This window comes from Cephus cinctus, unplaced genomic scaffold, assembly GCF_000341935.2.
Source record: "Cephus cinctus unplaced genomic scaffold, Ccin1 Ccin1_scaffold0448, whole genome shotgun sequence".
NCBI classification, from domain to species: Eukaryota; Metazoa; Arthropoda; class Insecta; order Hymenoptera; family Cephidae; genus Cephus; species Cephus cinctus.
The window spans coordinates 188763-213481 of NW_014333128.1; the positions used below are offsets into that span (position 1 = coordinate 188763).

A 24719-nucleotide genomic window follows, 5' to 3' on the forward strand; every position below is an offset into this window, starting at 1 on the left:
TCCCAATAGACTAATTAAACGTATAATTATAAACAGATTAATCAATTAATCTCTTAAACTCGTATTCGCAACTGTTTCAACGTATATTTATAAAATATGAATATTAACGTCTTTTATTGTACAATAAACTAACGGCGAAGACTCCCCTGACGTAAACTACGTACAGTGTTCATTTTTTTTTTTTTTATTTAAACCAAAAGCAAGGTATAGGGTGGGAGGGGAGGTGGTAGTCGATTTTATTAATAGTATCGTTAAACTGTAATTAAAATGATATACAATTATAAGGTTCCTATGTATAGTATAAATGGGCTTCTGAAAAAATACGAGCTTCTGTCACGGAGTGTCCCACAGGTTATGCTTAGTAACTTACGCGAGTCGATAAAATAATTAATTGCGATAGTCCTACGGTCGTAATCTCAAATTTTACTTAAACTGACCTCAGGTTAGTCTTTATACAGAATAAAAAGAAAAAAAGAATACAAAGGATCACTCCGCGTCCAGTGTAGTCTCTTCAGGAAGCGCAGTTGCTCTTGTTTTTCTTTTCTTTTAATAATAAAAAAAGGTCGACAATTAATCGCGCCTTATGAATATTATTACTCTTCAACGTTTCAGTCCTATGATACAAGTAATAATAACATAAACATACCGATTAGAGCGTTTTCTCCAGAGAAAAGAAAAGAAACTGACAATCGAGTCTAAACATAACCTAAAACTCCATTTATACTCGCACGCCATAACCTTCTAATACAGACATGAAACCTTAGGGCGTCAACGTGGAAAGTAAACGAGGTGAAGCCGAGACATGTGAGGATTACAAGACGTGATAAATATATCAATTGAAAAGCCAACGTCTCCGCAATATACTTTTCCGTCACGATAAGAAAAGTCGGAGAGAGCCATCTATTTCTTCTCCTTCACTTACGCCTCTTCCTTTTCCTCTTTCTTTTCCACGTTGCCAACATATTAAATTTACAAAACGACTTTCGCTACTTCACGTTTCTCTCGCATCTCGTTTCCTCTTCAGCTCCGATCGGAGTATCCTAAATTAAAATAACCAAAAGTAAGAGTGACGGAGACCTTAGGGCCGTCGCGCAATGTAAACGACAATCCGCCATTGTCCTTAACTTTCATTTTCATTAACGAGAAAAACTATATCGCCCCAACAACTGACCCGGGCTAATATATACTAGTGTCCATTGCTTTACATTTATATTTCATTTTGAATTTCATTTTAATATCAACCGCCATTAAAATTCAATTATCGATACTGATATCGAAGCTCGTAAAAGTCGATTCAAAAAAGTTAATGAAAATGACGTTGAGTCGTGTCACTCTTAAATTTCATACGTTACAGGCTAAGCTGCCAACTTAATTAATTACATGTATATGCATAATATCAGCTGTACCGACCGAACACAACGGACGGTATTGACCTTATTATATATATATATTATATATTAACAATATATAATATATATATAATAATATAATAGCTCTTACAAAGTGTAAAGACAAAGAAAAAAACGTACAATTTAATAACGAAGGGAGGGCCCTCACCTTTGCCAGGGATACGTGGGTGAGTCCCAGAAAGGCAGCCCGTGCTGATACTTAGGGCTAGAAGATATTTAAGTATTCTATAAATATCATATACTTCTCTTGCAACTTTCATTATATAACTGTGTGTATAGTATAAAACGTTAAGGGAATTTTAAAATCTAAACGGCATCCATCTTTTAATTCTTCGCTTCTCACTCTCACTCTTTCTCTCACGCACATTATTATTATCTATAATTATTGCTCTTGTCGATTTTTTAATAGTTTTATCCACGTATCTTATTCTTTTCCTTCGAATTCTCTCGTCTCTCCCTATCGCCGACACCAATAAAACTGCAATTCGTAACAAGTATAGACTTTATATATAAAAAAAATATATATATATTCATTTTGTGTTCACTTCGTAACCTCCCTCAAAATATTTAAAGGTCAAAAAACGTGCTGCCTATATTTTATAACAATTACCACGTGTTCACGTAAACGTTTCGTATGGACGGTTATTGCTTTGAAAGTTGACGGCGTCAACCGGTTCGTATTTTCCGGTTTTTAAATATTTTTTTATCTATTTCTTTTTCTCATTCTCACTATAACGCTCTCACTCTCTCTCACTCTTAACTATATATTGTATACGTATCTAAGAATGTCGGATATACACTTTCTCGTGACATTCCACTCAAAAAGTCTCTCTCCTACAATTTATAAGGCACTGATAAGAAAGTCACCCTGCCAACCCGAAAATTAATCGATTTCGCCTCATGCATGACTTTCGTCCCCCTTGATCTCTCGTATCACTCTCACTCTCTCTCTCTCTTTCTTCAAATATAATTGCACTTTCAACGCCTCATCGTCGCCCAACGACGAATCGTTGACTTCCGGTCGCAGCCAGCAATATTCTGTCGTATCTTCAACATTCTACTGCATTTTTACTCCGCTTCCGTTCAGGAAATCGCTAATGCAGATTTACAATTATTTCGTCGATCATCGAATCTTCGATACGTCATGAATACAAGACTTGAGCTCGGCTCGAGAAAATACATTTTCATTTTCTATATATATTTATAGAAAAAATATATATATATAAATAGATAAGCTCGACACGGACCGGAGGTCGTGAGAACGCCATGTTTTTGTTCTTCGTCATCGCCTTGCCCCTTCGCAATTGCTTATCGCAATTAACGCGAAAGGCTCGCGGTTACGTATTATCAAGATTATTTTCGCGATGCATGGCGTTCCATAGTTTCTTTATCTTTTTCTTCTAGTTTCGTTTATATATATTTATCTTTCTCTCTTTCTCTCTTATTTTTTATCGCTCCCTATCTATCTCTCCCACAGCGTTTCTCTTGGGCGGACGTTTAACCGTGAGAAAGAAAAAATACAGAGTCTATTTACATGACGTTGGCGAGTATACACGCGCATATATACAAAGAAGTCAAGAGAGAGAGAGAGAGAGAGAGAGAGAGAGAGAGAGAGAGAGAGAGAGAGAGAGACTGATAAGGAGAAAGAGAAAAAGAGAGATTATGAATCGAGCCACGAGTCTCTTGAGGTGTATGTCAATATATATAATCCTATATAAAACAGTGTGTATATATATATATATATATATATACGTTCGCAGAAGGGCGAGAGACGATTGAGCAGTAAATGTCGTATTACTTGTATCTCGAGGGCTCGAAGTTTCATGTAATTCACTTGTTATCCTTACTTCCTTGGCAGGCCACATCCGGTTCGTGGCTTTTAAGAAAATAAATAGAACACATAAAGATGCTTACGTGTACCGCGTTTGGAAATGAAACGTTACTTCCGGTATCCGAACTGACACTTCTGAACATGAATGATCTCTCTCTCTCTCTCTCTCTCTCTCTCTCTCTCTCTCTCTCTCACACACACACAACCCTGAACGCCGTCGTTGTGGTTTCTTAAAAATGTATATAGACGCATCGGTTATCGCAATTCGCAGGAGCAGCCGTCGAGCACCTTACTGCAGCGAAGATCATCCAGGTTGGGGTGCCACTACAGCCACGTGAGGACGTTCTCGGGTTTGCTGGGATTGGGATTGATGAGCGACTGTACGTCGTCCAGGATATCGCTGCTAAACTCTTCGCCGAGCTAGAGAAGACGAAGAAACGAAGCGAGAGCGATGAGTAAGCCAAAGAGTGATGCTTGTAGCTAAAACTAACCAGTACCAAATATGTGTCTAGTTAGGTACCTGAAGAGAAGGCACGAGATCATCGGTGGAGTCTATGTTGTCGCTCAGGGTAGAAAGATCCGGTGTTTCCATCGGCGCACCACCCTCTGGTAATGAAAGACAGTATATATATAAATTTGCAAGAGGATTCGATAAACAGCTTTTCTATTACTTTTTACACAGGATGGATTATCAGTATTTACCACTCGTCCCATCCATGTTGTCGTCGATGTTCGCCAGGAAGTCTTCCGGCGTGTGAGGAAGTGAATACGCCGAACCAAGTCCCAAACCACTGTCAGCACTCTCCTGACGCGCATGCTGCTCGTTTATACCCGGCAGGAAGGGGTCCATCGCAGCATCCGTATTGCTCTGTCTCAGCATCAGTTCTTGCTGTAGTAACAGGATATTACATGAATTCGTATTACGTGGATGAATTATTGGATGCAGCAGTAGTTATTAATAGGAGCCACTAAGAGGAGGAGGATCTGATCTGAAGGTAAACAGCAAGATCAGTTGATCCATCAAATATCCAACCTGTCTTATGATTTCCTGTTGACGTTGTTTCAGGCGTTCGCGTTCCATCTGTAGAGACTGAAGACGAAGCTTTTGCTGACAGGCTTGTAGGGTCTGATTGCTCTGTATACCACCGCCTCCAGGTTGCTGGAGCCAATTCTGAGGTAGCATGGCACCGGAGGTAGGAGCTCTTTGAAGATGAGAGGCTAGAAAGATTCATCAGGATCAATGATCATCGCTTTATCTTCACCAGGCTTGCTATCGAGGAATGCTTCTACTCACGGATTCTAGGGTCGAACCAGGAGGTGGTGCGAGTTTGATGATTGATGAAGTAAATCTCTCCTTCCTGAGTACGTGCCTGCTCCCAGCCGTCGGGAAGCGGTCCCAGTGAGCTGGTGGCACCCGTAGACGTTTTTCCACTCTCGACGGCCGCCGCTACGGCTGCTACATTCGCGGCGGCCGCTGTCTTCCGTGGATCCTCCCATGTCGTGGTTCTCGTCAAATGACTGCAATTGAAAATCATCTTCCTCGTCCAGTCTGGTAATGGATCTAAGCGATTCTATATTTTTGTTCCTTTTCTTATTTCTTTTAGTCTCTTCGTAATCGTATACTCAAACAGAGGAGGACTACGACGCAGAAACTGAATACGCCGGGTACGTTAGTTTATCTCGACATAGTGGCAGGGGCGCCCAAAATAGTTCCATTCAAAAGACGAAACGTAGGAAGGAGAAGGCTGGCCAGGGAGGCTAGGTATAAGAGAGAAGTAGGGGGCGTAAGGAAGACCAGGAAGCTGATATAGGTATATATATATATATATATTCAAAAAGAGAGAAAAGGAGTATGATGAAGAGAGTAAGAATAATATATATATATATATACACACATACGTTCTTTGTAGGCAGAGAAAATTCACGAGAGAAGGAAGAGTGGATAAAAAAAATGGCGAAGATAGGACACATATAGTTGGTGGCTACTGGTCGTGCAGACTCTTGAGTGGAACGGACTTATCCGGATGGGCAATAAGTATAGAAAGAGATTGTTTTGCAGGCCACGTGTGACGTCAGGGCTTTCGATATACATATGTCGGAACCGTGGCACGTGGTGATGTCACGGCGGCTTCCTGGCGTCGAGGGCGGCCTTATTGGCGAGCGCCACGTGAGAGATCGCCGCCCGGCTAAATCCCCCCAGATCCCTCGTTCGCGGATTGTTAAGAACGGCTTTACGAGGATAAAGCCGTACGGCTGACGGTTTTAGCCGTAGCAAACAGCCACGCATCCACCACGACAAAAATAGCGGCTAATGGCTCCGATTGCCGATCGTGGTTTCCCTTCTCTCTCTTTCTTTCCTTTCCCCCCGTCGCAGTTTCTTCGCTGGGCAAGAAGTAGAGGAGCCTCTCGTGCCCCCCTTTTTTAAACCTCTTTTTATCCCTTTTTATCTCTGCCTCCTCTTCGCACTATTTTTATTACCTCCTTTTTTTAACCTTTCTCACTTTTTTTTTCTTCTTTTTCTCATCGTCAAGAGAGAGAGAGAAAACGAAATATATATCTGCTGGGGAAATCCCGACGACTTGTTTACGTCCCCCCGACGGCGTCGTAGCGCTACGGAAACGTCGACGGGCTGACCTTTTGTTTCCAGCAACTTCCGCCGGAAGTGAACTCGTTGATACTCCAGGCGAAGGGGATACCAAAATAATAAACCACAGCCGATTGATTCTTTGCTTCTCTCTTCTTCCACGATACATATTGCTTGATACGGATACGGTGATCCCGCAGAGGATCATCATCCTGATGGAGGAAAACGTCTTGTCCAGGAACGATCGACGAAGAAAGATGCTCCAGGTGAAAATAGCAGCGAGCAAACGAGTGTATGGACGCGACAGCAGGAGCTAGAGGAGAAAAGCCCAAGACGTACGGGGCAGGCGAGAAGGGAGGGAGGCACTGAGTCTCTCAGCGACACCGGCCATTCCGCGAAGTGTACTATATGACTGCCCGGTTAATAAATCCTCGCGCAGCAAAACAGAGAGCAGCTCTATACAATGCATCCTGGCAGTCATTCACGTGGGAATATCCGCAGAGCGTAGATCGCCAGAAGTCACAAGGGATGTTTTGGTAGAGGTTAGTAATTTTTTTTTTCACTTATACCTGCCAACCAGACCGAGGGTGGTACCCCTGATGCTTTATTTACTTAATCCATATCTTTTTGTTTTCAGAAGCTCTAGAAAGTATCAGACGTCTGGCACACGGGTAACAGAGAGGTATAAAAAAACTGGTATAAAAGGAAGTTGCAAGAAAAAAAAACAATAAGGAGGAGTAGGACATACGATGCATCGGTCCGCCACGATCGGGGAGTTTGAGGTTTCGAAGCGTCGCGAGGCGTCTCTGTGAGAGCTGGCAGCCTTCCAAGGAGTGAAGCTGACTCGGTTGGAGAAGGTGGCGAAGAAGCAGAAGAAGCAGAGGGCAGTGAGGGTGTGTTGGAGAAAGAGAGAAAGAGAGAGAGAGAGAGAGAGAGAGGGTGTCTAGCAGAGAAAGGAAGCAGGAGAGGTAACCGTAGCGACTCGGAGGCAGACGAGTGGAAGCGTTAGAGCCACAGAGGGGTTCTGTGTGGCACACGGCATACGGACTACAGGGTGTCTAGCAGAGAAAGGAAGCAGGAAGAAGCAGAGGGCAGTGAGGGTGTGTTGGAGAAAGAGAGAAAGAGAGAGAGAGAGAGAGAGAGAGGGTGTCTAGCAGAGAAAGGAAGCAGGAGAGGTAACCGTAGCGACTCGGAGGCAGACGAGTGGAAGCGTTAGAGCCACAGAGGGGTTCTGTGTGGCACACGGCATACGGACTACGATGTATTTTTACTCCGGACATCACGGCGCCGGACAACTCGTAAATAGACACTCTCGCACCGCCTCTGCCCTCAGCCTCCGCGTTTCGTACACGGCCATCCCTCTGAGACCTATCTCGATCCCTCACTCGAGGCCACTAGAAGAGAGAGAGAGAGGATCCGCCACCTAATTCAAGAAGGACTCACCCCACGTTATACTTCCGGTCGATACTCTACTCCCGGAAGAAGAGCCTTCCTCGAAGTAGAATCATCGTCAAGTAAACCACTCACTCATTGGGACGCTCTTGTCGCTTATCATTCGTACAAGGAGATAACATTGTCTTTATGGCACTTCTATACTTCGTATAGTCCATGTTTGATTATTACTGGCAACTGTAAATGGCTGCGTAGACTGACCTTTGAAATTCTTTTTTAATTCAGCCTCTCTCTCTCTCTCTCCTTCTTCTCTTTTCCTCTGAAACTGTCATTGGGATACGCGTACTAATTGCCAAGGTGATCAATGACGACAGATACACCGAGGACCTCAGGAAGCGTTTGCACGAGAATACACAGTACACAGACGGGAGACGCGCCTTGAACTTTTCGATAGGATCGTCTATACGGTAGACAAGATTTATCCTCGGATCTGGCATTCGGCGTGGCAGCGTGCGATACAGGCTGATACTACCTTGGTTACAGGTGTGCCCGGGGTCTTTAGCCTCGGCATGGCGAAATAACAGTGACAAGTGCCGCGGCCGGTCAAGATCAAAGCGCTATGGATTCAAACGTGTCCCTCTCTTTCCGCCATACCTCTACGTCCACGCTGTAGTATAATCCGTTCTATGTTACACTCCGTACACGAAAATCCATCCATTAACGCCTAATGCCTAATGTATATACCTTTCAGGAAACTCTACGTATACTTAAGAACGCACGATTCTACCTTGAGGTTATAATACCGGCTGCCGATGCTTATTTGAATTCGTGGAACTGCTGGGTTATTTACAGGTATACCAGCATTACTACTGTATCCACTGATTCTTCCAGCGTCTCGTGCCACGTCGCAAATATACGCACGTTTCGACACGTGTGGACGCACACGTAGCGACTCTCACGCAATGTCTCTTTCGAAGCCAGTAGCGTAGTGTATGTACACGCGACCCTGGACATAACGGCCGACTGTTTGTCCCCTGTCCAGAAGACTTTCACCCACCTGGAGACTGGCGTTACCTTCGAAAAATACGCGTTCTAAAGGAATTCGAGAAAAACGAAGCTTCGCCAAGTGTATCGACAAGAGGTAATAGGTAATGGCGTCCTTTAAGATTTTATTGATTAGCGATCCCCCTGTCATTTATTTTCATGCGAACGACTGTTTTCGCGTGTCGGGATAGTCGGGCTCTGATCCTTTACTTTAACCTCGTACAGCGAGAGCCAGTTAAATTTTCATGAAAATTCTTCTATTCGTCTTTCAGGTTGCTCGTAGTTTCGTCCGATGCTAAATTAACTTCGATCAAACCCCCTTTTGGCGGTGGCAGATCAAAGAAGGCAAAATCTAAAGATGTAATTGGACGGATGGACAGCCGGTTTCGCGGTATCCGTTACTCCTCTATCTAGGCGCGGGCAAATGGGAATTATTGTGAATCGCGAATAACGGTGTCATCGACGGTGCTGAATTTGCGATTTCGCTCGGATCTACCAGGGCCCACATCTTCATTTCCTTGAAATTGATGATCGTACGCGATACAGACCTCTCCTCGTTAACTGAACTCCGACGTCGGTACCTCTTGTGGCTGTTAAAAGAGAGACGGGGGAAAGGAAGATAAAAAAAGAAGTAAAGCTTTCCTGTCCTTTAACAAGATTCGGAATATGTACTTGCTTGCCGACTGGTAATACGAGTGTCAGAAGAAAAAAAAAACGTCTAGGGAATGGCACTGCCGACGCATCCGAAGTGGCAGACAAATAAATTGAGACTTTACAGTAAATAAACGAATTACGTTACCGGTACGATTAAATAAACTTTTGGCACCAGTCAAAATTCATCCAGTACCTTCTTGTATCTTAGTAGCCACGTACCAAAATCATTCTCTCTCCTTCTTAAACTTCAAAAAAGAAATTGGACTCGATTATTTTCAGTTGAATCTCTGTTAGGTGAATGCTTATACGCTTCTGGGTTAGAGAGTCTAGCTAGGGCTGGAAATTGCGATGAATCAATGCCAGAGTGAGTCAGTACGTTAATAGCGAGGCTATCTCGTGTACACTCGGCCTTATAAACTAGTCCAGTGATATTAAGAAGGCACAGATGCCACCTCGGTCTAGAAGGCTACAGTCATCCTGACAATAATAAGTTTCCAGATGATGATGATCCGGACGCAACTGTAATAGATCTTGAGCCAGCTCCGATAATGTCTGCTAACTGTAAAGAAAAAGAAGGAAAGGGAGATAAAAGAAAGACAAGGAAGAACAAGATTCACGCAATTTTCTGATGGCATTCGCCTCGAGTCCAATGGAAGTAGGCTTCTTCGTATCGTTGAAGTCGTTCATTATCGGTAAAATTTCCACGTCGCCCGTGACAATACGACAAACAGGTATGCAAGCAAGTACCTCAGTATGTGAACGCGCAACGTGTCTGATATCAGCTTAGGTGTGCTCATACGTTTATATGCTTATATGCCTGTACGATACCTCCAACCTGGAGTAAAACTGTTGGATGTTGCACCGGAGCCGTTTATCAGGTGGAGGTATGTATATGGCTCTTGGGTGAGTAAATACAAGGAACGTGCTGGTTGGCAAACAAAAAAAGCTCGTGACGCCGAGTAAAGTTTAAACCCGATCCTTCCTGAAGCTGCTGAGTGTGCAGGTGGGAATTGTCCGACGTTTGTAGGTTAGAGATGGCAGACGTGAACGGCGAGCGAAAGAAAGGCGGACCCAAGAAAAGAAAAGATCTTAAGAGATGTTCTCTTAGGTTGTAATGAAATTCGTTCAGAGGATAATACCAGGACTCTCTTTGGGATCGGTAGGTCTCTCACGAATTTTCTCTTCTCTTTTTTCTTTCTTTAACTTCTTCTTCTTCTTCTTCTTCAGGGGCAGGTAGCCACGACCTGACGCAGAGAGGTTCGCAGGTGAACAGGGACGCATAGTGTAAAAGTGGAACCCTGGTTTACTAGGTAAAAAGGGATGTGTACCTGTGTGCCTGGTTTTTTTTCTCTTAATTTTTTTTTTCCTCTCCCTCCAAATCGTCCTTTGTCCAGGAGCATCCGTTCCGGTTTTCGACGCAGGTGAAAATCCTTGAGGATGCTTGGGTAGGGTATTCCAGGACCCGGCGAAGTTCTGGCTTGATCTTTGCAGGTACTTTTGCTCTGGGTATAGTAGCAGTTCTTGCTAAGCTTTAGATTTTTCTTTTTTCTTTCTTCCCTTTCTCTCACTTGGCTGTCTTTGAGGCGTATCTTTGAGAGAAGATCTTGAGCCGATAGTACTACGGATTAGTGACTCGTTGAAAGATGAATGAATTTCTCTCTCGTGGGAAACGGCCTTCCCAAGGATTTCGCGCAACAGGTGACGCATGGCTCTCTCAGAAGAAAGGAACCGCTCGTGTATCCGGCATGGAGACGTCGAGAGTTCAATCAAGCGAAATAAAATGGTGTTGTAACGAAATACATGTTACGCGGAGACACTCTATACCCTTAAGAGAAGGATTGTGGAACGCGGCTACGAGGAGAAAGGACTCGTCCCTGATTGCTACATAGGAGTACGTCGTTCCTTGCCACTTCAAGTAACTAGGAATTCCTCAATGATAAAAGGGTGTGCCCGGATCGCGAAGTACCGCATTGAGAATCCCGTGTAAGGTAGCTCTGACTGGCGCCATGTAAAATAGAAATGAGGAATCTTGTAAGATGCTCCAAAAGTGTGCGAATGGACGCATCGACGCGCTAAGGAAGTTTCCCACGACAGGTGACACGTGGGAATCCTGGGTGGTGCAGGTGGTGGATCGCCATGGGAGCATCTTGTGGTGGGGATTTTAGCCTGCAGGAAGATCAGGGACGGAGCCAGATTACGAGTCCAATATACCGTAGAAGGTAGGAGATAAGAAAAGGATAATGGAGGAAGATAAAGAAAGACCTAGGGTGGTCCAGGATAAGAGTCGAATAAGTATAGACTCACTTGAGGAAGTATATCTGACCCTCTGGAGTGCGTGCCTGTTCCCACCCATGAGGTAGCGGACCCAAATCGTCAACGGTGCTGATGACGTCGTAGCTGCGCTGTTTCTGATGATGATGATGCCTAGCATGAGGTTGTGGAGCGTGCTGCGGTGCCTGTTGTGCCGATGCGTACGTTTGCTGAAGGGATGCTGGGCTGCTGTGCGCCCTAGGATGAGCTACGGTGAGACCAGCGGCCCCAGCAGCACCCGCGACTGCTGCCGCCCCTGAAGCACCTCCCGCAGTACCAGTTGCACCGGCCGAGCCTCCCGGTGCAGCAGTGCCAGCTGCACTGCCACCAACCGCAACTACAGCGGCCGTACCGAAGGCCGAGTCCGCGGAATTCTCCCGCGAATGCGAAATCGAGGGACTCTTGCTGCCCGTCGACGGGGGATTGAAAAATGAGTCTGGCAGATTGCGCATACGCAGTGGTACCTGAAGTGGCCGCTTCGAGTCCGGCTTCAGGACGCTGTCGAAAAGGGCCTGTAGATCCGATTCAGAGTTCTGATCAATTCTAACGACCAGATTACTCTTGGACAATTGTTCGACGCCGTCCTGGTTCAACGCCATTTTGGATCCGTCTTTCTGCCGAGGAGGCAGTGTATCTGGCTCTCTTAGGATAGAATCTTTCTCGTACTCGGCTATACCTAGATGCTCCTCCTCACGTATAAGTATACATGTAGCCAAGATGCTGTCTCTCCTTGCTTCTTTTTCTTCTTCTTTCTTCTCCTTCGGCCACTCGACCCTCTCTCTCCCTCTCCTACTCACTCACACCTCCGGTTGACTCTCTCGCTGCTGACTCGTGCACACTCAACTTCACTATACACTTCCACACCACTAATTCTTCTCTTCTCCCTTACTAGCTTAGTAAGCGAGCGTTCGCGACCTCCTCTTCTTCAATTCCTTTACCTTCTCTTCGTCTTCCTCTTCTTTCTCCACATTCAACGCTGCTGACACCACCACCGCCACCGCCACCGCCACCACCACCGCCGACGACAACGAGGAAACCTCCTCTGCTACCTCCAGCACTGTCTTCTCCTCCTCTCGGTGTGAGACAACAAAACAAGCAGTAGGACAATACTGCTGTTGCTGCCGCCACTGCCGCTTCTAAGACCCTTCGCGGATCTTTCCCACCGTGACTTCTATAACCTCGCGCTTGCAACTTTACCTAATTCTCCTAGTTATACATTTATACCTTCCTACTCCAATTCGCTGATTACAAACATGCGACAGCGACGCAACGGTACAATAAGCCTTAACCAAGTACTCTCCCTCCGTTAATCGAACTCTCGTAGCATACTCTCTAGAGTTGCTAGAACCATGTACTTCCTGGCTTAGTATTTTTGTACTATCCAAGAGCATCCAGTATACCTTCTTTAAGTCTCTCCGTATAGGAGATACTAGCTATATTTTCTTTTTATTTCTTCTTCTTCCTCCTATTCTATCTCCCAGCTTCGTTCTACGTAAAGGCACTTTTCGGATTCTTAACTATTATAGCACTTCTGAAAAGGCACTGTGCTCTGCTACCTCTTTCTCTCTCTCTCTCTCTCTCTCTCTGAATGCTCGTCAGCGTCAGCGGTGGCCGCCCGTTCCGTAATAATCACGATCGCTCCTGGCTCGGCCAGACGGACGGAATAGCGCCGGACATTAAAGCACCTTAGTAGAACTCGACACTCGAGCAACAGGGCTAGCACTAGGTATACACAGGTCCCACCGATACGCCCCTTCAGGACGCTTTGGGAGGACGACACTGAACGCGCACCAAGGAACACGAGTTGTCGTACTACGTAGGCAGACAAGCACCAACCAGCCACTCCAGACAGACAGCTACTAGTCGTTCTGCCGCGAGTCGCTACCCTACGCACGTCGCCGGAGCGCCGAGCCGAGCCAAGGCGAGGCGTGTTGGCCTGTTGCTCTTTCTTGGCAACGACAGGGATCCCGGTAGGGACGTAGAAGGGGATTTGTTAAGCTGTATTTAGAAAGGACGATCAGTTAACAGAGTATAGAGAGCCATTGGTGGATCTTACCTTGAGATAGGAGAAAGGTTATGTATCCTTGTCTAGATTCCAGGTACTCAAACAGATCCTTACTTTAGGATGTACTTGGAACGAGTCCTTGGATCAGAACGTCTTATAGATCCTGTATGGCTTGGGAATGCTGCTGGAAGTAGGGAAGGTATTTTTTATGGTTTTGCATTGCTGAGGTACTTGTGTATTTTTGTGGGACTGGTGGGATGCTCTTTGGAAACTTGCCTTAAAGTAGTACTCTCCGGAGAGGATGCCATTTTAGTCGGTTCGGGAACGCGCAATGGACTCGGCTATCTAGAGAGAACGATGGTCGATGCTTTCGATATTTCAGTTGTGGTTAAATTAATTTATCGTCGAAAATGTAATATCAATTATTTGAATTGACTATGTTTTGATAAACAGGATAAAGTCTATGTTGTCCGCGTTTAGTTGCACGTGTATATACTGAATGGGGTTTTGTTCAAGCGACATCACGCTGACATAAAAACGAAGATGTCTTCTAAGAGGTATTTAATTAATTGTTTTCAATCGACGTTTCCAAATTTGTACTGGGGACTGAGTTCTGTTTACCCGTCTTATATTTTTATTACGTGAAACCTATGATATTCTTCGTGTCATTTTAGGTATTTGTCTTTAGAAAATCGACACGTTCAAAGATATACCTTCATTTCTTTGTTAACCTGCATTGGTTCTCTTGCCAAGAGTTACTTTGAGTGTTAAATCCTTTATTTTTTTCGTACATGGCCATCGTCTGCCATTTTAAACTGTATCCTGGCATATTTAATGTAGGATTTTTTAATCATTTACTATCTTATGGATTATGCAAAGAGGACTTTTACTTTAATGTCAATATTTGAGTCTGTAATGATTATGTCAAACATTGCATGAAAATCTTTGCCATTGGTTCATTCTTGAAATAAAATCGTTATTTTTATGTATTAGGAAGCGAGGAAACTTTCCTTGGTTCTATTTTATGTGTTTGCCATTCTTTACTTTTTTCAGTGAATTAAAGAAGTTGTCTGAGGAGAGCTTGACAAGACAACCTGAAGAAGTATTTGATATTATATGCAAACTTGGCGAAGGGTAAGTTTCCTGGGTTGTGTATAGGTAATCATTCTGAGAGTGATATTTTTTGTATTTTTATTTCACATAATAGATCCTATGGATCCGTGTACAAGGCATTACATAAGGAGAGTGGACAGGTACTCGCTATTAAGCAGGTACCTGTGGACACTGATTTGCAAGAAATCATCAAGGAAATCTCGATTATGCAGCAGTGCGATTCTCCATACGTTGTCAAGTATTACGGAAGCTATTTCAAAAATACTGATTTATGGGTATGTATTTCAGAGTTCAATCGTTATCCTCCCATTATTGATAAATATTAATTCTTTTTTAGATCGTGATGGAATACTGTGGGGCTGGATCCGTGAGTGACATTATGAGGTTAAGAAAAAAGACACTGCAGGAAGATGAAATAGCTACGATCCTAAGTGACACCCTTAAAGGCCTAGAATATCTCCATCTCAGACGAAAAATTCACAGGGATATTAAGGCTGGCAATATATTGCTCAATAACGAAGGTCATGCTAAGTTGGCAGACTTTGGAGTAGCAGGACAATTAACAGTGAGTATTAGAATTACGTTGTCATTACATAAAAACTTTATAAATAAATGCCTTCCAGGATACCATGGCCAAGCGCAATACTGTAATCGGTACCCCATTCTGGATGGCACCGGAAGTTATCCAAGAAATTGGATACGATTGTGTCGCAGATATTTGGTCACTGGGTATAACTGCCTTGGAAATGGCAGAAGGAAAACCTCCATACGGCGATATCCATCCTATGAGAGCTATTTTCATGATACCCACTAAACCACCACCTAGCTTTAGGGAACCTGATCAATGGAGTCCAGAATTCATTGACTTTGTCAGCGGATGCCTTGTTAAAAATCCGGAAGAACGAGCGACAGCAACTGAGCTCTTGAGTCATGAGTTCATAGGTGGTTAGAAAAACTCTTTATTATGTCAAGACGTCACGGATTCTCATTTATTTATTCTCTCATATTCTTCCCCTAAAATTGTTCATGTATTTCATAATATACGTCATCACAGGTAATGCCAAGCAACCAAGTATTCTCAGTCAAATGATTGCCGAAGCACATGAGATTCGTGAGAAGCAAAGTGCCCACCGGGCGCACGTAATCAATAACGTGGCAATCAAGGGACAAAATCATGCTGATGATTCAGTAAGATTTATTATTAATATTTCCAGTAAATTTAATATTCGTGCAATGATCTTCCATCAAAATCTTATATCTTCCTTCTGCCAGGACGAAGAGGATTGCAGTGGAACCATGAAACCTCTACCGGAAGACACTGGTACTCTGGTTCCTAGTCATGACCTTCCGGATACCGGAACTCTTGTTTCAGCCATGTTGGATCTTGGTACTATGGTTATAAACAGTGATACCGATACCGAAGCGACAATGAAAAGTAAATGAATACAAATTCTGTACCATCGTTCATTCTGGAACTGTGTGAAATAACCTGTACATTGACTTTCAGGGCACAACACTGGATCGGTAGAATCTGGGAAAAAATATCGACCATTGTTCTTGGATCACTTCGACAAGAAGGAAGCAACCGAAATCGGAAAGGTACGGTCCTCCAGTATTAAATAATTATTTACAATAAATTGAAGTTACTTTAACGAAGCGCATTTTGCTTCAGGGAAATGGACAGATTTTGAGTGGACTCAATCCGGAAGCCGAGAACAAATTAGAAATCCAGAGTCCAACAGAATCTCAAAGGTTTCAGAGCCATCTACAACTACAACTCAATCAGATCTCACAGCCGGTACAGGAACAACCGCACAACAACATATCCAAGTTTCAAAATGCCTTCACGGAACGCGATTTTGATTTTGTAAGTAACCATTTCTTTCTTTCAATACAATTTTTATATTCGTAATATCTTTGCCAACGATTCTCAACGTAATCAGCTAAATATTTGTATAAGCCGAGTATAACGGACTCTTAGAGATTGGGCTTTCAAGTAATATTTCTAACGCCACGATAGGCATCATGACAAACATTAAATATTAGATAAACAACCATGTCCTCCAGCTGAAGTTCCTCTCGTACGAGGAACTGCAGCAACGCATGGCCAGTCTGGATGCAGAAATGGAACGTGAAATAGACGAACTCAGGAGAAGGTATCAAACGAAGAGACAGCCAATTCTCGATGCCATGGATACCAAGCGTAAGCGCCAGCAGAACTTCTAACGGTTTGGTATTTTTTTTTTACATGAAAACGAAAAAAACAAAAAAATACGAGTGTGATAGATAAAAGGGTGTACAGTTGTATAAATGAATAGATTTTATTCTACGATCTAATACCTAGTTACGTCAAAGGGTGGTTAACATTGATCGCAATAAATACTGCACCGACAGTTCTACGTAATTTCATCTCTGTAAGTAGAAACGCTTGTTTTCTTACTCGCCATTTTGGCAATCGATATCAAACTTCTCTTTCTTCCTCTGACTTTCCTTACCCAATCTGAATCAATGGTACCCTCTCTTTGCGGAATTAGGGAATTTAGCGAATACTAGCCAATAGCCTTACGTCACCAATGTAAATTATTTTACACAATTGTAGCGAAGTGAATTCTACTATACTTAAATTTTCCTATTTTTTTTTCTTTATTCTTTATTAATTACGTTAACGTAGTTATTATTAAATACTATTCTTCTAGATATATATAACGGAACGTAGAAACGCTTAGAGGTTTAACAAAAAAAAATATAAGAGATCGCAATTCGACGATTGCATTGGAAACACGGAGAGGAACGAGAGCCAGGTTTTTACACGAATATATTTTTCCAAATTACTATTTACAAATTAATCACAAAAAGGACCTAGTAACCAGTCGACACTTTTTTCGTCAGCAGCTCGTTAGGGGATGGAGTGTCCACGTCACTGCGCGACGCTGACCTGAATAAAATCAAGCACGAGGAACTTGCAACACGATAGACTTTCTCGTAAGAGCAATCTCAAGAATCACCCCTCCAAGGACAAAATTTACCAAGTGGGGAGGATAAAAAAAAAGGATATTTAAAATCTAATTCCGCAGTGACGTTGACGTCCAGACATTCTCGAGCCTGTATCCGAAATGGACGTTTCAATCACCTGGATTAGATTTATTTAGTTGAACTATAGTTAAAAAATATCTTACGTAATTATACGCAATCGCAAGGTAGATCTCCGTCAAGGATAATTTCACTCGTCTAGAGCTGTACGGAACCGCGTTCTCCCTTTTCTCTCTTATTATTTTCTCTTTCCTCGATTCGCTTCCTAATCTTACTGCCATACATAGATTTATAATACGCAAGTCCGCTAATGAGGTTTTTTTAGCGTTAGCTCGAATTAAATTGTAACGACTACCGACATTAATTATTCGTTCGCACTAATTAAAACGGACGCGCTACAAGTATTATATATACAAACGTCGTGAGTTCTTTTTTTTTTGGCAAAAGGTAGCCGCCCAATTATTATATTAGGCGCTACGATTGGCAGAATATAGTAAACGATGACAATGCGAGATAATGATTTCAGACATCAGCTGAAACTAGTCTTCCCGTTATAACGCGCTCGAAACTTTCTCCAATTACCATTTGCCTATTATTATTACACAGTGCACCGACGTATGGGCAATTAACGAAAATTATTTTTATACATTTTCTTGCGAGCACTGCGAATAAGCCTTCTTTACGAGATATTCTCGTTACTCTTATTTTCTTTTTTCTTTTTCTAATTCACATCTCAGCTCGCAACGATCATTGTATTCTTTTTTTCGTATTTGGCATTGATATTTTTCTTTCGATGTACCGTCACTTAAACCGTTATACATTTGTACAAGTATTTCTTGCCCGCTTTCAATGACGCGTCACATTACAAGACTCATAAGCAATAGTTATTTAGCATGATTATTGAAAAAAGAAAATGAACATGAATTACTTACTGTACTAATAACCTATTCGTAAGGTAGGCAATGTCGCTCGTTTAGGATGGGGCATCCGAAGTAATTCTTTGTTGACGTTTGGCTATTTTATACGTAGCAAATACAATAGAATTATTATACTTAATTCCTATAGCCAGAACTGACCTTACTCTTACGTTCATTTAGGAAAATAATCGTACAGAAAAATAATGATAACGACATATTTTTGATATAGAAGTTATGCGCCCGTGCTGGCCATACCAATGAGATCTGAATTGAAATTATTTATTATTGAGACAATTTAGGGCTCGTGCGAGAGCTCTAACTGCAATTGAGAAGGGAAACGAAAAAGAGATAATGAAAATAGAGAAGAAATAACATATTAAGGACACACAGAAATAATTAACAGAGGACGGGGTAAAGCGCGTTAACGTTTTATTTGAGAACGTTATAAATTATAATGTGGCTTTTTATCGTTGCCCTTAGAAACAAAGTGAGAGTCTTGGAAATGTTTTATTTCCATCTCTCTCACTCTCGTCTATCGTTAAATAAAGAACAAAGCATTCTTTTAATTATTCAACTGTGATGGAACCTCTACTACTTTCATTCACTCTGATTAATCGACTGAAATAGAAACGCACTGTATACGCTCTTATTGTACGTGCCAGTTTCCTTTTTCTTTTTTATTATTTTTTACTTGTCAATATTTTTCTCTAGTTAAGGAAAGAGATAAAAAGATCAACCTTTCGTATTTTATTAGCGTATTCGCAGAGCCACCAACCCCTAGTTATGTAAATCTTTCGTGTTGGTATGTTCGTTATAATTGCGCAACGCCATTTTACTATTAATCTACGTCGCGAGCCATAAAGCAGACATACGAGTGTTTGCTTTTGTTTCTCTCTGTTATTTTTTCTTTTTAATGTAAAAACAAATTTATCGACCTCCAGCGTCTCTTTACATTTAAATGTCACGCTGGACATGCGGTGTAACGATTCTCAGAGGATGAAGATGGTCGTCCTATGGCGCGAAATTTAAATTATCAGGATCGCGGGGAGAGGAGGGTTATAGTCATTTAATTAATTAAACTCTTTGAATTTTGTACGAGATTAAAAGTTGGATGGTAACAAGAACAAAAAATGTCCGGTTTTAAACCGGCCGGAAATAAAATGTTGCGAACGTGTGCATTTACCTTTACAGTTGACATCGCCCAACTAACATTATTACGAGTAATGATAAGCCTTTCTTAGAAAGCTGGGATATGTATTTCATAGGAGTGACTTAGTGGAGATACGATTTTTATTTTTTCACTAATAAAACCTGGCTTTGTATCTTACGTACGTTCATACAATCATTCTTCTTCTTCTTCTTACTTTATTATAAAAATATTTGTTTTGATGAAGCCATCTTCCTTGTGATCTTTACTAATTAACGTACCTCTTACATTATTTTTAATAATAATAAACTTATACCTTAATCCGTTTAAGTTTAACGGCTTAGTGCGAAGTTGGCAATTAACATTTTTTCCTTCATAATTATTTTGACACTTGGAATTATTTTTATGGCCAACCAAGTTCATTCATTAGCACCGAATAATATATTTAAGAAATGCTTAAGCTGCTTAATGAGTATTTCTTTGTTGTTAATTGTTAAAGTATTTCCTTGTGGAATCATTGTAACAATAACAATTTTAATTGAGAGTATTTTTTCTTAGTCAATCCCATCATCCGATGAGGATAATATTTAAAAGTTAAACTTGTCCCTTGTTTTCGTACAATATTATATGGTAAAATATACAAATTGCACGCTCTTGTTCTTATATTTCCACTGTGCGTGCACCAAATAATCATAGATAGTACAGTGTACGCAGCATCATTGAAGTGTCATTTGGATCGTAAGGTCCAAGTGAATAAATAAAAAAAATTGATATGTCTAATTCGCTTTCTAAAAGATCTTCAAATGATGCTGTGAACTTTCGTACGGAATATGACTGTAACGCTATATCCTATAATAATAATAATAGCTAATGGCGACTTGCTTCTTTATCTTCTAGTTCTAATCTTGCTGATTACTTTGTGCTTTTTGTGTTGGATCGCGTCGCCATTGGCCAAACGAACGGAGACTTGTTCTCAGTAGGACGCAATGTGCAGTGAATTTTTCTTGGACGGGTAGCTTGACTTTCTGGTCGAGGTGAAGTTGAGTACTTTTGGCACAGATTACATAGAATTAAATTGCAATAGGATTATGAAGTGAAACGAGTATATGGGATATCGTTTTTGGAATGTTAAAGTTATGTGGCAGGCTTTATAGCTTTGATTAGAAATGATTAGTGAATATTTTTGCAATAATTTTGAATGTTTAGAAGAATCATTGAGATACCAGTAAGAATATTGGTCTTCGAGGTTTCTAGAATTAGATCATTTTTGGATCGATAGGTTTCCCTGAAATTCTGATATGTTCTGGTATCTTTGACGATGTACTGTGCTGTTGAGAAATTAATTTGTGCTTGAAGTACTTTTCCCTTAGAAATAAAAAAGGGTCTAGAGAATCTGATAACCTACTTTAAAGGTCATCGTCACCTATCATATGAAAGGCATTGTTCTCCATAGTATCACAATTAGTCTTTTTCCTGTCTATCTTGACAACAGTCCTCTTAACGTCTGCCGATTTTTTCGTCGTGATGGATGACAGCCTTTCCGTTAACTTTCTCATTATTGGCTCTGGCTTGCCGGAACTATTGATATCCTCATCCTGGAAACATTTAATGTCTTACTCATTGCATCTGATTTTAAAGATTGTTACTGAATTCCATACATCCTGTATCGCACTCAAGTTGTCCATAGAGGAAGATCCCATGACAATTGTACTGACACCGTCTCTCATGATGTAAGTCCATGTTTTTCCAGACACCTCCTGTGTAGAGTTATTAAAGTACAAATCAGTTTATCTTAGAATCAACTTTTAGATATGTTCATTTGAAAAGATATCAATACCTGGCTTTTACTTCCTCCTACATTCTTTATTAACAACTCATCGATCATTGCTTGTAGGCAAACTGACATTAGGATGGCTTGCTCCGAAGTTATAGTGATCCATTGCAATTGATTTCTGGCCATGAGGTATTCGAAAGACAATTCCAAACTGCAATCACTATTATCTTCTATCTTATCTGCACCCTGTAGATTTAGATTTAACTATCACGGCTCCAAACGAAGTATTTCATTTTAAAAAATATCTTGGTATTCTCACATTGTGCAAAGTTGTGATGCGCCAGCAGTGCATACGGGTAATCTTGAAAGTAGTCTCAGACTCTTTGTCATTTGTTTCTAAAATTCGTAAATTCAATTCATGCTTTCCCATGGCCACCAAAACGCGGCAACCTGGCTGGGGATAATCGCAGTAGCATGGTGCGAATTGAACGTACCCATAATATTTAAGTGACTGTGCAATATCCAAATACTGTAAAAGAATTTTATAAAATTAATAATAGAAAAGCAGTATGGCTAACAATTTTTGAGTCAATTGTACCTGTGCTTTGTCGCCATTGTCTTGTAAATGGTTCAGACGATCACGCATTTCACTTGATATTGGTATCCAGCCTCTATTAATTTCAGCAGCCGCCTGCATTTGCAGTAAATTTATTGCTACAGGATCATTCATCAATTCTAAATCGTACCCAGGATCCCAGTAACTTTTTCCTAGAACCACTCTCATTCCTGTGGCATGCAAGTTCTTTTGTGTTATTATAGGAGATTCAAAGTCTTGTAATTTGCGTACAACTGTAAAAGATTGTATTTCTTTTATTACATGTAAAAGGTAAGTGGAATATATTATTTATAATTTCTTACTGTTAACGGTACCATCGTCCTCATGGCACATGATAAACAGTGAGAAGTAAGAAACATATTGATCTGGTAGTTTGATATGTCGACAAAGTTTCTGTAAAAAAAACAAACATGAGGATACTTATACTGTTCTTACTATTTAATGAATATTTCGCATGATCGATAAACATACCCTTAAAACTTGACCAGAATTTTCACCAGCTGAGACACTCAGTATGATTTTACAGTCATTCATGAGGTACACATCTAAGCTTTGATTTTCAGTTGATTCACCAGCAGTCTCTAGTTGCGCATTGAGCAAAAAACCATTTAATAATTCACAGTTATTAATGGACGAGTTTTGTCCAATCGTTTGAATATATTTCTCTAATGAAAATCTCCTCTCTTCCTGTTGAGTTATTGTAAGAGGAAACAATTTTTTTGGAGGAAATGGTGGTAAAGGTACATCCAAATCCTTCATCAATTGTTTATGTAAATTGTGTAGCTGCTTATATCGAACAGTACAATGATACAGCCCATTGATATGTACATTATATCCCTGTAGAATTCAAATAAGTAATTACTCAGCCAAATCACAATATCCAACACCAAGTGACTTACCAGATATGCATTGCCAGTAGTTTCGATGAATTCTTGTGTATCAGGAATGGAAAAATGCATTTTTCCAAGTTGTTTAAATTTAAGTTCCACTCATTTAAAAGGGAATAATCATAAATGATTCTTTTTTTCTTTAATTTTTGGTGTCCACCATCTAGATCATTGGTAAATGATTTAAAATCCACTTCAACATAAAGAATACACAGATTCTCTCCAGTGACACATAAAGGATTATATCTCAGCAACAATGGGGAACCTGTAAATAAAGCTATACTAATAAATTTTTTCTATCTAGGTTACACTATCCTCCCAAAGGAAGAAACACGGTATGTCTCATAACATCTTTCTCACCTCCTAAATATGATCCTGCCACACACTGGAATACTGGAATGAATCTGACAGCTGACAGTCAACTGTGCCACACACCCACTTGAGATTTCATGAGACTCCCACGCTGACGCATACTTTCCTCTTGGAATTTCTACACCATTGAAACTAGCATTGTCAATCGTTAATAAGAACTCTCGAATTGTCAGTTCACATAGGAGAAAGTAACAGCCGGCATAAATCCAGGATCAGGAAGGATCAAGCGTCTAAAGGCAGGAGCGCCCAGTCGCCCATGCCTTCTCGTTTAGTAAGAGGAAACGATAATTGCAATTTCGTTTTCCATTACATAAATGTATTCTGGCTAATGGAAAGTCATTTTAATCGTTACTTCTCAGATAATCAGACGTCCGTCGCTTAGCTCGGATATCGTCGGACATAATGTAAAGACTTGCGCGCTGGTGGGGATAGATTCATTCGAGGCCTTACACAACTCTAGCGCTTCGCTTCGGAGCAGAGCATATGTAGGATGGCTACGGGTGGCTACAATTCAGAGAAGGAATAGGGAGATGCAAAACCCTACGGTTATAGAAAATATCAAACTCATGACGCTAAATCGTAGCGGCGAGTCTGGAAGTAAGATTTTGTGATCATCGCCTCTGCCGACAATGCGAATCTCGTCGTAGCCGAGCTAAACGTGAACACGAACGCGTAGCTTGGCGGGCAGAGGTTCTCCGCTACTCGCCGCTGATTCCCAAAGCAATCCTTAAAACGAGACCGGGAAATATAGACCTTCTCAAGAACTATTGAAAAAGCCTATTGTTGAAACATTCTTAAGACATTTTTAAGAAAGTACAGTTCCAAGTTCACACCCGTGTAACACCTCCATTTTTCAAAATATTGGATCTTGGCTTACTTTCAAAATTTATTCAAGACATAAAATTAAAGCTAGATCAAAATCTCGCAAAATCTACGGAGTAGATAAAAGTTGAATTGAAATTGTACAGTATCGAAAATAAATTACAATCAAATCGAAATATTAATAAATTAGGTGTTTTGAACATTAAAATAATGAATTAATTCAATAAAGTAAAATATTAACACTTAGAAATCGGAAATTCTGGCAAAGCATATTCAGAAGTATTGGAAGTTGCCCAAAATTGTATGCGCGCAAATTCGTCGCGGAGGACGCGGAGAGTGGGAACAGGCGGATGGTGGGGGGAGCGCTCGAGGCAGTGCCCGGACTCGGAGCGCGGCGTTCATTCTTCCTCGAGCCGGTCTCCTATACTGGTCTCTTGGAATTACCTCTCTTATCAATTTCCAACTTTCCTCTATTTCTATATTTATTTCTTCTTTACTTCCTTATTTCTCTATATTTCATTCTTTACTTTCTTATTTATCTCTTTTTTCTCATTTCTTCTCTACTTTTATAACTCTATTCCTTACTTTTCTACTTCTTCATTTCTATATTCATTTCTTTCTTATTACCTTATTCTCACTTCTTTATTTCTTTATATTTCATTCTTTACTTTCTGATTTATCTCTTTCCTCATTTCTTCTCTACTTTTATAAATTTATTCTTTACTTTTCTACTTTTTGACTTTTTTATTTCTATCTTCCTTTTTAATTTCTCATTTCACTCTGTTCCCTCTCACTTTCTATTGTGCTTGTCT

At 41.1% G+C, this 24719-nt stretch overlaps 3 protein-coding genes and 1 long non-coding RNA gene across 8 annotated transcripts; 2 read left to right on the forward strand and 2 right to left on the reverse strand.

The window, feature by feature from the left end:
- Positions 1 to 111: 111 nt before the first annotated feature.
- LOC107267704 (transcriptional coactivator YAP1) lies at positions 112 to 13135 on the reverse strand. The gene is made up of 6 exons (XM_015739703.2): positions 11219 to 13135; positions 4535 to 4758; positions 4274 to 4458; positions 3943 to 4129; positions 3761 to 3846; positions 112 to 3660 (listed from the first exon to the last, which is right to left on the reverse strand). The coding sequence occupies exons 1-6, from the start codon at positions 11821 to 11823 to the stop codon at positions 3565 to 3567; spliced, it is 1383 nt and encodes a 460-aa protein (XP_015595189.1). The 5' UTR covers positions 11824 to 13135; the 3' UTR covers positions 112 to 3564.
- On the forward strand, positions 4654 to 8666 carry LOC112494350. The gene is made up of 6 exons (XR_003059662.1): positions 4654 to 4792; positions 4872 to 5051; positions 5151 to 6366; positions 6462 to 6717; positions 7591 to 7888; positions 7968 to 8666. It is a non-coding gene; the product is annotated as an uncharacterized LOC112494350 (long non-coding RNA).
- A 165-nt stretch (positions 13136 to 13300) lies between the features above and the next one.
- Positions 13301 to 19616, forward strand: LOC107267702 (serine/threonine-protein kinase 3). 5 transcript variants are annotated; one of them, XM_025085009.1, is made up of 11 exons: positions 13524 to 13786; positions 14283 to 14363; positions 14437 to 14617; positions 14680 to 14907; positions 14966 to 15287; positions 15397 to 15530; positions 15615 to 15777; positions 15850 to 15941; positions 16015 to 16209; positions 16389 to 16575; positions 17039 to 19616. In XM_025085009.1, the coding sequence occupies exons 1-10, from the start codon at positions 13773 to 13775 to the stop codon at positions 16566 to 16568; spliced, it is 1590 nt and encodes a 529-aa protein (XP_024940777.1). In that variant the 5' UTR covers positions 13524 to 13772; the 3' UTR covers positions 16569 to 16575; positions 17039 to 19616. The 5 variants fall into 5 exon arrangements, with proteins under 5 accessions (XP_024940778.1, XP_024940777.1, XP_015595183.1 ...); XM_015739697.2 differs by having other exon boundaries at positions 13525 to 13786; positions 16389 to 16570; XM_025085010.1 differs by lacking the exons at positions 13524 to 13786; positions 17039 to 19616 and adding an exon at positions 13301 to 13428 and having other exon boundaries at positions 16389 to 16974.
- LOC107267703 (sorting nexin-17) lies at positions 19562 to 23959 on the reverse strand. Its single transcript, XM_025085016.1, has 9 exons — positions 23074 to 23959; positions 22726 to 22978; positions 22298 to 22663; positions 22129 to 22219; positions 21809 to 22059; positions 21530 to 21739; positions 21274 to 21456; positions 21095 to 21193; positions 19562 to 21031 (listed from the first exon to the last, which is right to left on the reverse strand). The coding sequence occupies exons 2-9, from the start codon at positions 22783 to 22785 to the stop codon at positions 20843 to 20845; spliced, it is 1449 nt and encodes a 482-aa protein (XP_024940784.1). The 5' UTR covers positions 22786 to 22978; positions 23074 to 23959; the 3' UTR covers positions 19562 to 20842.
- Positions 23960 to 24719: the final 760 nt, after the last annotated feature.